General features: G+C 43.4%; 1 protein-coding gene across 1 annotated transcript in view; it reads left to right on the top strand.

Moving 5' to 3' along the window:
- The window catches only part of LOC117533591 (junction plakoglobin-like), a 133,442-nt gene that overhangs the window by 53,736 nt on the left and 61,435 nt on the right, over window positions 1-18,271 (top strand). Inside the window, exons 8-9 of the mRNA XM_034197416.1 lie at window positions 1,009-1,128; window positions 15,642-15,860. Coding sequence (XP_034053307.1) covers window positions 1,009-1,128; window positions 15,642-15,860 — 339 coding nt within the window. The remainder of the gene's footprint in view (window positions 1-1,008; window positions 1,129-15,641; window positions 15,861-18,271) is intronic.

Here is an 18,271-nt window from a genome sequence, read left to right as displayed (position 1 = left end):
GTGTATACAACTCAAAATGTGTCTTCGGGTCAATGCGACTGATTTCGATAGAGCAGGTCACATTTGGTCACAATAGTTTCTTCTTACTTGTTGGACAAAAGCTTGTACTAGTTACTTTTTTATACAACTAGTAGGACTTTGGTCTGACAAGTTCCAACATAAGCCTTGATGTGGCCTATAGAGGTGCTTTGTTTCTTCTTGTGATGCTAGACACTGCACTTGTAGCACCAAACTGGTCAGCTTAACTAGTGACACTGAAAGTTAACTAGCGACTGATCCACAATTGTCCTAATTATTTCGATCCTAAATGGCTCCAACTAACAAAGGGGAGGGGGGAAATCGGCATTGAGGCTTCCTATTGGCCACACAGACTAAATGTAACCCAAAGCCCGATGAGCTCTCTCTGTTTGCTGAGCGTTAATACGCATACGGAAAGCATGGAAATCTTTGTTACATCAGATTAAATATTTGATTTATTAACAGCAGTGAAATTATCTAAAGGGTCACAGTTTGTGTTACAATTGTGTATAAGCTCTTTGAAAAAAAACATAATTGGGAAGCTGTCATTGGGCTTATTGTGGGTTTGTTGACCTGAATAATAGCCAAATAATTCTACATTTTTAAATGTTTAAATATCTCCATACTTTAACAATAGCATCAGAAATGTAGACATGTGTATTACTGTAGGGTGTAACCTGTGATTTCTCTGCCATTAGTTTACATGCCTGCTGATATATTATCATATGCTTTGTCCTGTGAACATAATGGGATGTGTCTTGAATGTTAACAAAAGAGAACAATTATTTGTGTTTTGTAAAAATGGGGACAGTAATTTTTCTGTAATGCTGCTGACAGAGAGACAAACCTGAACTAACACATAACCTCCTCTGGCAAGTGAGATGGATCTAACTGTGTTTGTTTGTTATCAGTGGCTTAGTTGTAAATCTGTGTTGTGTATGAGGCTGTGCTTCTATCACTGCTGTGATTTGTTTGTTGTTCTCTGTGAAGGAAGGATTAGACGGTCTGCTGCAGATTCTAGTCACCCAGCTGGGCTCAGACGATGTCAACATGTTGACGTGTGCAACTGGCATCCTGTCCAACCTCACCTGTAATAACTCACGCAACAAGGTATCCCTTACACTCCGTCATATGTGAGGGTTTAACACAGGAAGGCTGAGAATAAAATACATTTAGTCTCAAAATCTCATCATTCTGAATTAGTTTGAATCATACCTACATTCCATTCATCAATATAAGATACTATAGTATGCGAACATTATTGTGTAAAACATGATTATGGTACTGTTATATCATTAATTAAATCATTTATTGTCTATAAAATCCTAACTTGTAAGAAACTAATAAGATTAATTGGTCACTTTGTTTTTTTTTTAGTCCATACACTCAGTTGAAGAACAGCGTTTAGACCAGACCAAACAAACCTCACTCAGTTCATTTCAACTCCCTTGGACTTAATCCACTCAATATGTTTTACATTTTAAACAAACGTCTGTGTGTATAGGAACAGACAGAGGCCCTATTCTGCTTCTTGGGCTTTTCCTCTCCTGTAGTGTGTTCTATAGGTTTTAGTGCATGTATATGGTCTTCAAAGGCTAAAATCTCCCTTGTCTGAAAAGCCTACATGTAACTCCTTTGTTTACTTCCGGAACATAGTGACATCACTATGTAACACTCGCACTTCTATTGGCTAGCGCTCCAAAACATTGTATGTGATTGGCTAAGGTCCGTAACATCTCTAAGAGTGGTTGACTAATCACAACAGAGCCGGCAAGTTAAGCAATCAGAGCAGACTGGCCTCTTGAGCATTAAAGCATGGAGACATGTCCCAGTAGAGACACTACATACTGATATATTGACAGAAACTCCTGAAGTGTTGGAGGTTATGAGGAGTGTGCAGCACAATATGATGTCATCTCGTATCTTGATCATTCTTGAGTGAACTCATTAAAAGAAAACAAAGGGAAAATGTATATGTTCAGTATGTGTTTGTGCAACACTTACAATAGTAATGTATGTTCTTAAAAAATAATCCCTGTCTTGTTCTGTCACGGTGGAAATGAATGCCTTTGGAACCAAACATGGATGGTCAGTGTATGTTTTGGTCATTGGATTTTCTTTTCACAAATGGATATTCAAAAACAAAAAACGACTGGATATTTAATTTTCGTTTTAAATACAAGGCGTTTTTCTTTATCATGGTCAAAAAGGGATTTACTAAACTTAAAAAACGGGATGATTTTCATTTTCTACTTCTCAAAACAAAAAATAAAATCACTAGCAAACAGAAACAAAAAAACTACCGGTTTTTCATATTCTGCGACCGGAAGTTACCTTACAAAATAAGAGTGCAGATGAGGACGGTCAATCCGTGTATCTACGGTCCATTTGTTTTCACAACGAAAACGGCCAAGACACATATTGAGCCCAGAAAATGACGTTATTAAGGGCTGTAAATATAATAGGCTTGTGTCTAAAATGGACAACATTGTTAGGAGATTTGAACTATACAGCGATTCTGCACTGCGTTCTGCTCAGCCGTCTCTCGAGTTTGTTATTATTTTTTCTGCCATTAGTTCTTCGTGAGATCGATCCTGTTGGACTCAGTAGGCTACTAGTGAAACTACTCCCACAACAAGTACTATGAAGTACTTACTGTGTACTTTTTGAGTAATCCTCTGTCAATGTCTCGTCCTGAGAACAAGAATGCATCTCTGCTATTTTGAATCAGCGTTAAAACACCTTTCTTCATGAGACTGATATTGTTGGATGAAGCTACTGTCTTTTAAATAGGATTATTTCTCTGCTCAATCCTCGCAGATTCTTCCATCAGTCCCAGTCATTGCATGTCAGTCAATAGAGCTTTTTTTTATAGTGAAGGTCAGAGCTAAATTATAGATTGTTTGATTGTGTAATTACAAGGTGAGAGAAAATAAATCCTCATCCTCCTACTAAACGTATTTTATTTCCTTTTTCATGTTATACTTATACTTGTATTACAACATTTGCATGTTGAACCACATGCTGGATATCTTCCCCAGCCTCAAGGAAATACGATAAAATAAATTGATTCATAATAGAAAAAATGTATACAAATGTATACATTAATAATGTTGTGTGCAAACATTTCAAATTTAAATATAAAATGAAAAAGTTTACTTTTGAAATAATTTCTCACAAAAACCTTTCTAAATTATAGTAAATAATTTTAAAAGTTTTAGTCAATATACGTTTTTCTGCCTACAATAGTTGCAATTGAACGTAAACTATATCAAACACCACATCCATATTAACCCATTTTTGCCTGCTATTTAAATTGACTTTGGTTGAAGTTAATATCAATATTGATATTATATAGATGTATAGATATATAGCATATCATTGATGCAGTCTTTCTGAACACTTTTAAATTAAAATACTGCAAATTAAGAATATTTATAATGTTCTGCACAGATAGTGCCTTAACTTGAATTTGAAAACACGTGGCAACTTCATTAATAGCAGATGAACAGATTTGTCTTCATGGGCTTCAATGGCTCTCTAGATAAGGGGCGTTTTATGGTTGCTTGTATTATCCTCAGATAGTTGTTTGTTTAAATAACTAGTGACATTTTAATAAATATTGCAAAAAAGGGCTCCAAAAAAGGCATATATATATATCCTGGCCGGCCTAGCCAGTCTGTATTTCTTCAAGCACCACAATATTCATAGTTTATAAAGTTCAATTCTGGGCCATTGATTGTGTAATTTCTCCAAACACATACAGCAAAAATGCCTGTTTTGAAGCCTTCAAATGGTGCAGGAACAGGACTTTACATTGTATTATAGGCCTACTTAAAGACAGGACTATTCAGTTAAGAGAAGAGAAAAAATAAAGAAAACTGTTATAATGGAGTCAGACACTCAGAGGCGCGGGAAGGTATTTTGAGTGGGGGTGCTGAGGTGTTGGACTCCAGTGAACACTATTACGGGCACTATAGAGCACACACAAAAGCACTCCCCACACGCAAACACACAGTACACCCGCGACTGTTACAATGAAGGCTCGATAATCAGCTCACGGCATATAGGCAGGGGTAAAGTGCTATTTTTCAGGAGTGGGGAGCGGACCTGACCTCCTCTAGGGGGGTCCGGGGGCATGCTCCCCGGGAAGATTTTTTTTAAATATTGAAGTTGAAAGCATCAATCTGGAGCACTTTGAGAGCAACATTAAGAGATCTATGGATACATCTCTCAACACCCAGATAAAACACAACTGTAAGCAGATGTTCTTTTTCTTTATGGATATCTTACAAATCACTCTCCTTTCAAACTGTATTCTTGTTTTACTGCCATATAGTATTTCATAACTGTTTTTCCTTTATTCTCTTATTTGTTTTATAACTATAATGATCATATGAAGGTGTGCCGCGGAAATAATCTTTTGAATAATTTGTGACCAAACCGTTTGAGACCCACTGAGATAACTTAGACTAAAGTTAACTATCTAAACACTCAGAGAGTCCTTTAGCTCACCTGAGCCTCTCTGTCTGAGAGGAGAGGACTCTCCTCCAGCTTGTTGTGGAACCAACAGCTCCGTATTTCCGTTAGTGCAGTTAGCTAACCAGATGCTAACAACACGGTCCCTGCTGCTGGCACCGTTCTATTTCGTATAAGGCTTCGCCCTCTAAGGCTATCGCTATTGGGTAATCCCACTGCACGTGTGCAGCACTGACAGACTTAATCCACGCCCACCTATGACGTGGGCCCCACCTACGGACTCACTTCCGTATAAATACGAAGTAGTCCCTACAATCTGCTCCCATTTTTCTTCAGCACTCCGTTGCAGAAGCACTGTACAGGCACAAGCTCTTTTCAGAGCTGTATACTAGAAAGCAAACATTTCACCCTGGCCCCATCCTCCCTCTCCTCCGGACGGGGGAGACAGGGCGGGGCTCGGTGTTAGCCGACATATGACTTACGACCGGCTGTGGCTGGCTTGCTCCAGGGAGGAAGCGGCTTTACACAGACGATACAGGTGAGTCCTGCCGGGGATTGGAGCACGCAAACGCGGCTCTCACTCCCCAGGTGTCGTGCACTCATTGTGTCCGTCTCCCTCTGGCACACAGACGGCAGAGAGCGAACGCTCTCGCGGCTGCGGCCGGGGATGATTGGCTAGTCCAGGAGTCTTACTCTGTGGACCAAGCCCTTGATTATTGGATCCGAGTGGCGGGCAGCAGTCAGGCGACTCCTTCCCCTCCATTCACGGATCACCATGTGGTTCCCCCGGCCCCATCCTCCCTCTCCTCCGGACGGGGGAGACAGGGCGGGGCCCGGTGTCGGCCCGGCAGCCGAGCCTATAGGTTCGGCTGCCGGGCTGACACCGGGTCACCGGGTCCCTCTATCCGCCATCTCGGCTCTGCCGTATAGGCGGTATTCTCCAGGAACTCCCGGAGATCATCGGAAAGGCAGCCGCCTAATGAGATCTCCCCGTTCCCCCGGTCCAGGAGAGCTCTCCTCCGGATGACATAAGCGGCTGCCTCATAGCGGCTGCCTCATCGCCTGTCGGTTATTAGGCAGCAGGGCTCGCGGCACAAACCGGCTGTCTTTAAAACCTGTCGGTTGATTAGACAGCACGGGCTTGTTTCCTATGTCACAGATATGCCTCCACACACCGTTCATTCCTCAAGCGGGTTTGAGCGTGAACGCGCCTCAATGTCCGGTTTACGAGCCTTCTCCTAAACGGCGACATGATGAGAGCCGGTGTGAGATGCAGCGTGTGGAGGCTCTGACGTGGCTCGTCACCATGACAACCACAGCACATCCAGAGCATGTCGCGCGCTTTCAGAATATTACTCAGAGTGGCGACGCGTGTGTTCGATGGACAGATGGATAATAATAAGCAGCAAGGCCCATCGGGTAAGCCGGCTGCCCCTAACCTGTCGGTTATAGGCAGCATGGCTCGGTGCATAAATCGGCTGTCTTTAAAACCTATTGGTTTTTAGGCAGCTCGGTTTTTCTCCTCTGTCCCAAACATACCTCCTACATACGGTCGTAATGAGCCCACGAGTGCCATTAGTACAGTGAGGACAGCACTGCACACAGCTCCGCTCATCCCTTATACCTCATTCACACCAACGCAACTCCGGTTCAAGCTCCGTGCTAGAGCTTTTCAGGTTCAGAACCAGTTCTTCGGTTTAGCTCTAGCTCTTTTCACACCGCCCAGAGTCCGACTGGTAATGCGTCGTTGCGTCATCGTTTGCGTCATGACGTAACCGTTTGCGTGCCTGCTTCATAAAGCCAAACTGCGCGGATGAAATCAGTTGCATTCATTTGTTATGGCTCTATCTGCAGCTTTTCCGGAGTCTGTGGTTTAGTTATATTCTTATAAAAAAGTGTACTCGTGTCAATAAAGGTTTTTTTAAAACACAACTGCTTCCGAGGTCGGTCTTATTTCTTAAGGTGGACTGAACCATGAGTGTGGAGTAACTTTGTATCTTTCATTTAAATGAACTGTAACCTTCACCCAGGTATGTAACAGCTGTTCTCAAATGAACACGTGAAGTAAAGTTTAATATTTATAGTTTTATAGATTTATAATGAGTTATAATGAGAGGTGATCAACGTGAATGCTCAGGTTCCACCTTAACACGCAGACACGTTGCTTCACCATGAGCAGAAACCTTTATATATACAGTCTATGGCAGAAACACTGAAACTCTGAAACTCTTGTTAAGTTTCTCCATCGTTGTACAAACTGGATAAAACGCTGGCTTCTTGTTGTTGTTCAGGAGTTGATCTGTCTCTGCCCCCGCCTCGACGTAAGCGTGACGTATGCGGTGCTTTTGCTCTGGCCGGACAATTTTTTGGTGCTTGAAACAAACCGGATTCCGGAGCTAAGAGGCTGCTCCGCTGCGGTGTGAAGAGGAAAACCCGGTGCTTTTCAAGCTCCAGCTCCGAACCGGCCCTGAAACACCGTTGGTGTGAATGAGGTATTAGGGGTGTTGAGCGTGAACGCACCTCGGTGTCCAGTTTAACACTGTAAGCAATTGCTGTTATTTTGCAGCCAATTTTCAACACTAATCTACTGGCAGCCCCCTAACCAGAATGTTACTGTGAATTATTTAATTTTTTACAGTAATAAACTGAAATTGTTCAACAGTATGAATACTGTATAATGTCAGTGTATTGCTGGCGTCTCTGCTGCCAGTATTTTACGGTTAATTGAAAAAATGCAGCAGTATACTGTATTTTAATTTTTACAGTAAGAGACTGTAAATTCATTTCACAGTATGAGTACTGTGGTATTACAGTGAAGTGCAGGCGTCTGTGAAGAGACTGCCGGCACTTTACTGTTATTTGACAGGAAAATGTGTTACAGTGGACATAATGAGAGCCTGTGTGAAATGCAGCGTCTGGAGGGCTCTGGCGTGGCTCGTCACCATAACAACCACAGCACATCCAGAGCAGGTTGGCGTGCTGAGTGGCGGCGCGTGTGTTCAATGGACATATGGAAGATAATATGCAGCAAGGCTTCCCGGTTAAGCCGGCTGCCAATAGCCTATTGGTTACTTGGCAGCATGGCTCGCTGCCTAAGCCGGCTGTTTTTTTTTACTTATCGGTTAATAAAACAGCAGGGCTTACTATTCAATCCGTCTACCTTAAACTTTTTGGGTTTAGGCAGCACGGATTTTTCCTCTGTCTCAGACACCTCCTACCCACGGTCATAATAAGCCCACGGAGGGCCATTATTACGTATTGTGTGGACAGCACTGCACACACCTCCGCTCATCCCTTAGTGATGTTGAGCGTGAACGCGCGGTTTACGAGTCTTCTCCTAAACGGCGACATATTGAGAGCCTGTGTGAAATGCAGCGTGTGGAGGGCTCTGGCGTGGTTTGCCACCAACCACAGCACATCCAGAGAATGTACACCCGGCGCTATCAGAGTACTGTATGGTACTCAGGGTGGCGGCGAGTGTGTCTGATGGACAGATGGATGAGCAGGCGGATGGGCAGAGGGTAGTCTCTGCAGTTCGCCTCTCCCCCCCGCAGTTCTACGGGATACAGGAAGTCCTGTCATCCCAGGAACAGTGTCTCGCGCTCCGTGCAGAGCGGCAGGAACTCTTGTTAAAAGAAAGCTTTTTTCCAGGGTTCCTCATGGGGAAGAAAATCAGGGTTTTTTTACTCCTGGTATTTTCTGGTCCCGAAGGAGACGGGGCAGGGGGAATGAGACCCATCCTCGATCTGTCAGTGTCTAACAAGGAAATGGCCTTTTCCCATGCTGACGATCAAACAGGTGCTGGAGTGTTCACCAGGGAGACTGGTTCACATCCATAATCCTGAAGGATGCATTCCTCCACGTAACCATTATCCCGAAACACAGCAATTTCCTGCGTTTCTCATTCCTGGCTCCACGCACTTTTTCAAAGTGACTGTTGAAGCAGCTACTCAGAATGGGGATGAGAGTGTTATTTTGCCTGGACGACCGGCTGTGGCTGGCTCGCTCCAGGAAGGTAGGAAGCGGCTTACAGACGATACAGTTCGTATCTCATCTGTCAAACCTGGGTTTCAGTATCAACTGGAAGAAGAGCTGTCCTCGTCCCTCCCAGGTTATCTTTTTAACTGGGAGTGGAATTGAACTCAGCCCGCATGAGAGCGCGACTCTCACAGCGGAGAGGGGAGAAAGTGACAGCTCTCCTCTGGCGCGTCATACCCCGCGGGGCGGTGACACCCCTCTCCGTGATGCAGCTGTTGGGCATGATGTCAGCTGGTCACGTGGTGATCCCCCTGGGTCTCCTTCATAGTGAGGAGACTCCAGAGGTGGTTTATTCGCCTGTGCATCGACCCCGTGCGTCAGAGGAGACGCATGGTGTACATTCCTCCTTCCGTGGTTTTGGATTTGACCTACTGGAAAAATCTCCACGTCAGTGGGGGTGCCCCTGAGCAGAGTGACGTCACATACCGCAGTGTTCACAGATGCATCTCTCGCAGACTGAGGAACGTGCATGTCGCAGGCAGTGGGGGGACAGTGGCTGGCTCACATGTCTCTCCATATAAACGTGCTGGAATTACTATATGGAAAGTAATCCAGCACTTCGCCCTGTTGCTGTACAATCAACATGTGTTGATTCGAACAGACAACAAAGCAGCGGCGGCCTACATAAATCGCCAGGGAGGTGTTCGATCAGCGCAGCTGCTGAACACACATCCTACACAGCCAAATGGACAATGTTCCGTTTGGTGTGTAGGGAAAAGCCTGGACCCCGTTGGGCCCCCTGCCTCGTGCTGTCGTTCCTCCAGCTGTTGCTGGACAGGAATTGGCTTATAGCACGGTCGAAACATATGCTGCTGCCATTTCATCTTGCCACGTAGATTGGGGTCAGCACGGTGTTTAGTCATCCGCTGACAAAATGTTTTCTACGGGGAGCACAGTGACTCAGACCTGTGTCACGTGCTTTGGCGCCTCAATGGGTTTTTGGCTTTAGTGTTACGCGCACTGAGTAAAGCTCCATTTGAAACTTTAGATCAGGTTCCCCTGAGGTTATTGTCAGCCAAAGTGGCTCTGCTCTTGGCTCTGACATCAGCTAAAAGGGTGAGTGATTGGTCTGCTCTCTCTGTTGCTCCGTCATGTCTCCAGATCCAAGGAGATGGCAGCTCAGCTGTTTTGCGCTCTAACCCGGCTTTTATGCCAAAGGTTATCACAAGCTCTTTTAGATCGAGAGTGATACCTTTGGATGGCTTCTTTCCTCCTCCTCACACATCAGAGGATGAAGCCACATCTCATCTCCTCCGTCCCGTGCGCGCTGGCCATCAACAAAAAAGTTGAGTTAGGGGAAAGGGTCAGCAGGAACTTACAGTTGCAAGAAAAAGTATGTGAACCCTTTGGAATTACCTGGATTTCTGCATAAGTTGGTCATAAAATGTGTTCTGGTCTTATATTCTTCCACATGTGATGCTTTAAGCCTGTCCCACTGTCCAGCTAAACCTATCAGCCAGAGTTCCCGTTAGCCGGTAATTACCGGACTATGACCGGTAAAATATTCTGAAGACCGGCAAATCTAAATCTCTCCGGTCAAAGTGTCCGGTCAAAATAATTTCCCCTTAGCGCAATATTGCATCAGTTGCGCAACTTGCGCCACTTATGTGACAGACAAGAATAGTCAATTATAATGTCTAATGTCCTGTATGGGTTGATTGTGCGTTGATCTGTTGGTAATGCCTTGGGGTTCCGGTGGGCATGTAAACAAATGCATAATGCTGCGCTATACTTTGCGGCCTCACCCGGTTGCATAGCGATGCTTATTGTTGAGGTGTCTTTTAATAAACAGGTAGTCCTATCATTAGCTAGAACTAGCTGGATCTGATCGATATGGACATAAACACGAGTCTAATCTGACGGGAGAGAGAGATCAGCTGCTGCTGACGAGTCGACACGCAGCTCTGATCACATGCAGCGGTGAGCGGAACAAAACACACACTTCAGGTTAGAATATCACACGTAGCTATTTGAATGACCTCTCAAACTACCTGAACTAGTTATAGATATGTTTAGTTTTACTGTCGGGTCACTCATTACTGATCCGCGAGCTGCATGATACTGAAGGGCTGTCAGGAGAGGGAGAGCGCGCTCCGTTTATTATTCCCGTGTTATTGTAAATTACTGTACACTTTTGAATAATGTAGTTAATCTACTATAATTCGTTTGTTTAATATCGAATCATATCAATTCGTTTTAAAGTTCAATAAATAACAAATAACACCTTTGACCGGAACTTTTCTAATTGTGTCCGGAAGATTTAAACTTTAACGGACATGTTGACCAGCGAAAAAATATTCTAACGGAAACTCTGCTATCAGCTCTGACTGTAGATTCTCCACTGTAGCCCTGCTGTCAAATCTGATAAGACAATTACTGAGGTCTTTGAGTGCAGTATTTGGGAGCGGCGTGGTTCTGATCTGACTGAAGTTCCTAGGGTCCAGCCATGCTAAGTCAGCAAAGAGAGTTCCATGTGTCATAAACCTCCTGTGGATTGTCTCGATTGCTGTGTCCAGAATAGCGTTGTGTACATTTACTTCATATGCTCTCTCTGCATCGCTTAGTGCTTCATCTGGAGACATCTCTTCAGCCCTGCTTCTTTTCTTTGTTCTTTTCTGAGGTAGTGCAACCGCCACTTCAATGTCTGTTCCTTCCTCCCTCTCCTCAATGTTTTCATTTGTCCATTTGGCAAACGTGTCTGCAGCTGCTTTCACAGTTTTGAAATCCCTGGCGATGCTTTTGAGACTTTCTTGGCACTCACCATTCGATGGGCGGAAAGGATGTCCATCTTTTGTGTCTGGAGGTACTTGGACAGCGGAGTGGTTTTTTCAAATAGTCTCAGGAATATCTGTGCTGTTAACACTGTCTCAAATCTCAGGAGGCCCTCTTTAAAGCCTCGTGCTTTGTCCCGTACAGTTGGCTTTTCATGTGCCTTCTGTTCTATGGCTGCCAGTGTGAGCACTACATCAATAAAGAGGCCTTTCTCTGGTTTATTGAAATTTCCAAACACCTTTCTGACAGCTTCGTGCTTTGCCCACCATCTTGTCTGTCCAATTGGGGAGAGGCGCCTGTGGCTCTTGTCTTGGGCTTGTTTCTCCCACAGATTGACCCTCTGATACGACTCCCTGATAAACACTGCTATGTCATTGATTAGGTTGAAAAGTGTTCCACATTCGATTACAGTTTGGGTAGTTTCAGCCAGGACAAGATTAAGAACATGAGCATAGCACCACACATGGACATGAGTAGGTGACTGGGAGGTCATCAGTGCAGAAAATCCTTTGTACCGGCCTTGCATATTGGATGCTCCATCTGTTGCATTACCTATACACATACCCTTGTCCAGTTTCAGATGCTCTAAGACCTCTGAGAGCAAGTTCACAAAGTATTGTCCGGTGGATGCATGGCACTTCACTAAAGCCACAAGCCTCTCTTGCACAGTCTCATTGACATATCTTAAGATTACTGAACACTGTTCCTGAGAAGTTCTGTCTTGTGTTGTGTCCAGCTGAACAGAAAACATTCCGGCCTTCTGGACATCACTGGAGACATGGCCGTATCTACCATTGAGGTCACCGAGGTCCGGACCTCGGTAATATTTTTCGAGTTGTGTATATAACAAAACTTGTGAAATAATTGCACTAAACGGGGTTCTTTGTATTACTTACATTTACTGACGATGGGGGCGCTGCATAACTACGTAGCCTCGATTAAAGCAAACAGAAGAAGACGACATGTATCAACAAACCTCCGCAGCCCGGACTTGAACCGGAGCAGCGAAGGAGTGATGAGGTATCTAGAGATCTGAGTCCAGCGGGCTGCTTGTGTTTCTGTTCATCAGCACATCATAGGACCAGCAGATCCTGTGTGAACGCTCTACGTTAGTCAGTGGACGTCCGACAACATGCACACTAACTTATATTGCAGCTATAGTATATACTTTGGTTTAAATAGCGTGAATAAACTAGCTAGAGAGCTAAAGTTAATTACATTCATCCAATGTCAGAAGGATTACGTTTTAACAAACGTAATGCTTTTCTTTCATTTCAATTTGAGTAAAACATTGAAGATATAACATTGTATTGTTTTCTTTTTACACTGACTCAGATATAATGAAAAGACTACGTCAGTCAAAGCTCAGCTTTGGTACGGAAGAGACAGGACAGGCAGAGAGAGAGAGAGAGAGAGAGAAAGTGATGGAAGTCAGGGAGGAACTGCAGGTACAGTCACACAAAATAATGTAGGCTTAATAAGCCCATCTATTTATCTATCTATGTATAACAATAATCTTCATTTACAATAGGCATCATTTTAAAACAACATACATCTATTGCAGTTATGATGTCATAATAACATACAATTGTATAAAACACCATTTGCTTACATCTTTGTTCTCTTTTGAGAATCAAACAAAACAGATTTAAATAAAAAAAGAATGCAAACAAACGAGTGAAATAAACTAAATTGCTGAATTGCTTTTAATTCACTGGCAGGAGCGACAAGTGAGGAGGAGCAAAAAGTGAACAACGAGGGAGAGATTGAACAAAGAGAAAGAGTAGAGGACAGAGAGAGTAATGAACAGGAAGAAGACAGAGAGACTAAAGAAGATGGAAGAGAGGCTGCAGGTTATGGAAAGGAGAGAGACATGGAAAGTGAATGTTGACAATGTGTTGTGATCATTTTAGCCTCTTCTGCATGTCCAGATCATTAATAGTAACAATCAACTGATTCTTATGCATTACACTTTCAAAAATAATGTATGCTGCAGCCCACTGACTTGGTTTGAAATCAATATATTATCCAATTTGTGACCCCCCACAGGACTTAAAAAACACCTAACGAGATCATGAAAATCCCAAAAATCTCGGGGGGTTCCGCCCGAACCCCCCTAACATGTTTGGACCTCGGTATTTAGGAAATCCTGGATACGGCCCTGATTGGAGATACTTTCTTTGATTAGACTACCAACAGTTTCTATTATGGAGTTAACAGTAGTTTTGGAGAGTAGGGTGATGAGAGACCCTCTACCTTTTGTTGGATTGGTGCAATTTCTTGCTCTTCTCTACGCAATCATCCAGATGCTCTTTTAAGCAGACATCATACTTTCCTAATAAAAGGATGAGCTCCAAAAAGTTACCGTGGTCCACGGTGTTGTCAGCTAGCATATATGCTCCCTCATTCTCCACCTGCCTGTACTTTCACCACATCCACCACACGCTCCAAAACCTGACGTCTCTTTCGGACTTGTTCCCTATGAGCAGACATCTGACTGCCAGCAAACATGCTTTCGATGTCTGCTTTAGAGCACCGTAAGAAAAAAGCTTCAGCACAGGTTGAATGTGTAATGCTCTTTTCGTGCTCCTCTGTACGCTGTGTGCGTGCCTCCAATCTGACATTCCAGTTATAAATGTGCCAGTGTCAGTCCTCTTCCCAAATGCCAGACATACAAAACAAAACAACATATGACGTCCCTTGCAATATGTAAGCCACTTTCTGCTGGTGCCATCTTTACAGGTGAATACCTTCTGCACAACTGGATTTCTGGTATGTTGTTGTGGGTGCTGTTCTAAAAACATCTGTAACATAGATGGCTCGGGGCGGGCAAAGTCATCTATGTCCTCCTGCTCTTTGCTCTCCTCACTCTCGCTGACACTCTCCTCCTCTGGCTCAACACAATGATACAGAATGAATGGATTCCCTGATAGAGGTCCATACAAATAGGCATTGACATAACAATACCACACAGTTAATGGTCAAAACTACATGTGTGCCTCCATTTTTTATCTATTTCTATATTATTCATTCTATATATTGTCAATCAAAACTACCACAAAAAGCTGACTATAAACATTTTGTATATAACCAAATAAGTAAATAAACTAAACAAAACAAGCTGCCAGCTGACAGTAATTGTTCATGAATGGTGGTTAACAAAATAATGACATTCTTTCAATGAGACAACGTATCAGAGTCCCATTAAGCTATATTTTAACTTGCCAGGGAAAACCTAAAAAAGCCAGCTTACTAGCTTGTAGGCTAACGAATGTTTCTCTTATAATAGTTGTCTTATTAGTGCTTCATCAAGGGAATATTAATGGGTTCCAGAACTACAGAGTATCAAAACCTTAATAATGATATTTTCCTAATTTTCTTAGCTTCTTTTTACCGCGAGTTCTCCTCCCTCTCCCCACTCGCGCTGATCTCTCTCCCTCTCATCATCTTCCTCAACACCAATATCGGCCACGGGTGCTGAAGATGGGGGGGCTTGTGTGGTGACACATTATTGGACATAATTCACCTCTCGTATTGTGTTGCCACACGGACCCTTTAGTGGGAACACCTGTATCGTTAGCTGCCATTCCTGCTAGCTAGTCAAGCAGAGCAGTTGATGTGATAACCTCTCTGTTATTAATGGCTAATAAAGATTATAACTCTGTTCTTAATACACCGCCTCCGACTCCCTTTTCCTCGCACTACAACAGCCCTTAATAACATCCATTTTCTGGGCTCAATATGTGTCTTGGCCGTTTTTGTTGTGATCGCTAAATTCCCCTTGTTTATAATAATCACCGGTCCTTCAGTAGGATACTGCAGTGATTCAAAGTGTGATTTTAGCAAACGAGTTTGTTTTGAAATCACTTCCGTGAGTTTCGCCCCGCCCCTCGTTCCAAGGACCATTTGACCAGTTAGTAAGGTAAAAAGCAAAAACGCCTCTCAGACGCTCTTCCGTTTACGTGTTTAATAAAGAAAAACAATTGGACGGTAGATACACGGATTGACCGTCCTCATCTGCGCTCTTATTTTGTAAGGTAACTTCCGGTAGCAGAATATGAAAAAACTGTAGTTTTTTTGTTTCTGTTTTCTAGTGATTTTATTTTTTGTTTTGAAAAGTAGAAAATGAAAATCATCCCGTTTTTTAAGTTTAGTAAATCCCTTTTTGACCATGATAAAGAAAAACGCCTTGTATTTCAATTTTTCAATTTTTAATTTTAAAACAAAAATTAAATATCCCGTCGTTTTTTGTTTTTGAATATCCATTTGTGAAAAGAAAATCCAATGACCAAAACATACAGTGACCATGGAGTTCTCTTATTTCCCCTCCACAGACCCTGGTGACTCAGTTTGGCGGTGTGGAGGCGTTGATCCACGCCGTGCTGCGTGCCGGGGAGAAGGAGGATGTTGCTGAGCCGGCCGTCTGTGCCCTGCGCCACCTCACCTCCCGCCACCAGGACGCAGAGCTGGCCCAGAATGCTGTGCGGCTGCACTACGGCATCCCAGCGGTCGGGAAGCTGCTGGGGCAGCCGCACTACTGGCCGGTGGTGAAGGTGAGGGGGGGCACAGTGTCAGTTGGTAAAAAGCAATGGGAATGGCAATTAGATTTAAACTAAGCCCCAAATTGCTCCTGAAGGCAACCTACAGGGTTGAGGTGTATGTGAGTCGCTTTGGATAAAACTGTCAGCTAAATTACGTTTAATAATAATAACAATAATGAATTCAGCCGCTGGTGCACTGCTTCCCAAGAGAGACTCAGCTGGTTGTTCCACAGTAGAGAAGAGATACAGAGACTGAGGACTGACAGTAGCTCGGCTCTCTGTAATTAACAAAACCCTAAAAGTGAGTTCATGTACTTACTTACTTACTTGGACATGGAAATTGACTAACTGCTGACAATATAGCTAGTTCTGGTTCTTCGTTATGGAGCGTGCCAACTGCACGTTTGAACAGAGTGGTGCAGGCATGAGTTCTAAGACCCAGAAATTAGTTAGCAGTTACCACTTCCTGTACCCTCGTTTGGAAGTCAATATATTTTGTATTGTTTTATTGGTACGTTTTGTAAGATAATATCGGTGATCAAAGGTAGAACCCAGCTCGAGTGCGCTAGAATTTGAAAGTACGCAGCCGTAAAAAATCTGCCCCTTTCTTCAGACTTCCTTACAGAGCCCCTCCTCCAACACACATGAACGCGCACATGACCAATGAGGGCACGAGATAAGTTTGTGCACAGATGGAAGGCTGACAGGCAGGTAGGCCATCCAGTTACTTTAGCCGGCTCAGATGATTGGTCGGGCTTTTTACAGCGCCACGGCTTCCACAAATGACATTTGTTTATGTATTTATTGTCAAAGCATTTAATGTATTCATTGCTATCGGGATGTTAAGAGCATTCCATGGAATATAACAACAAGTATTTCTGAAGTGAATTACCTACCCCACCTTTAACACAAGATGAAGATATTTACATGTTTTGTGATAAAACATACAATACGCCAGTAAATACCCCCAATGTCTGAAGCTTCTACAGCAGGCATGAGCAAACTAACAGCTACGGCCCGTTGGGCTTTTTAATTTGGCCGCCGAATATTGGTCCAAAATTGTCCAAATGATAGAAAAGAGCGCATTCATTTGACCTTTTTCCTGCAATACCCGGCATTTCAGTTGATCCCACTAGATGGCGCACTCTAGACACAATTGACCTTTGCTGGACTCTGGTCTATTCTCTCAGCTGGCCCCACTCGGCAACCCGACAAGATCCAAGAACCAAATAGGTCACGCTTACATTGGAGGGGGTCGAGATTAACCTGAGCAATAACAGTTTATGGCGAGTATGGCAAATAAAAGTTGTAACAAGCAGTAGCGCTGAGCAAAGTGACTAGAACGCAAACACACACTTTATAAAGTCAGGCCACACTAACCAGGCTTCTAGTGATTCTGTTTATTTGTGCCTTACTTTGACCATCCGTTCGCTGTTATTGATCATTGTGGAGAGAGGCAGACGTTTTGTTTTGTATTATAGCAGCTATCAGATGGAATCAATACATTGGCTACATGTGGCCATCACAAGTAAAATCATAACGAAAACTACGCCGGTAAAATATGCATTTAGAAAACGGCTTATGCCACAATATGATAGCAACAAGTAGTCAAGATAGTCTGATTAGCTTCGGTTGCTATGCTAACATCACCTGTCGAATGCCAGAGAAACTTTCATAACAGCGTTGTGATGCCAAACAGCTTTCAGACTAAAACACAATCAGTTATGGGGATATTTATCAGCTGCTTGTGTGACAGTCGGACAGTGAAGACTTTACAGCGGCCGCTGCCGTGAGTTAATGGGAGAATAAACTCCGGTAGACGAGCAGCACTGCAGCAGGCAGTAATGCAGCTGAACCACATTAATAAACAATGCACCACGGCACTCTGGAGAAAGGTACAAGGTTGGAGAAGTAGTTATTTAATTTAATCTGGCTTCGTATAATTAAAAACTACCCGACGCAGTCCTCTATTGATGTTGTTGTGAGCGGTGTTGCAGAGAAAATCAGCGACGTAAAACGCTGTGTGGGTCATAAGAAGCCACGTAAACAGTTACGTCATGACGCAAACGATGACGCAATGACACAATAATTCACCTTTGAACCTAATTCACCTTTGACCCTGCATCTGTAACAATGAGTGGACCAAAGAAATATAAATATAAATACATATTTGTTCACCGATCTGCTACTGGCAGTAGCTACTGCTACTGCTACTGTCTGTTAAATGTTAAAACTCATAGTGGCCCCCGAGCAGAAAAGTTTGCCCACCCCTGTTCTACAGTACAGTATGTGTCATGGAAACAGCAGCTTCATGCTCAACAAAACGTTTTTTATGAACAGTCTACAAAAACACGTTATTAATGGATCGAACTATTCTAGCCAGTTGTAATTATGAGTTTACAAACCCAAGAAAACTACAGTAA

The sequence above is a fragment of the Gymnodraco acuticeps genome, unplaced genomic scaffold (genome assembly GCF_902827175.1).
Source record: "Gymnodraco acuticeps unplaced genomic scaffold, fGymAcu1.1, whole genome shotgun sequence".
NCBI classification, from domain to species: Eukaryota; Metazoa; Chordata; class Actinopteri; order Perciformes; family Bathydraconidae; genus Gymnodraco; species Gymnodraco acuticeps.
This window is presented reverse-complemented; position numbering and strand designations above follow the sequence as displayed.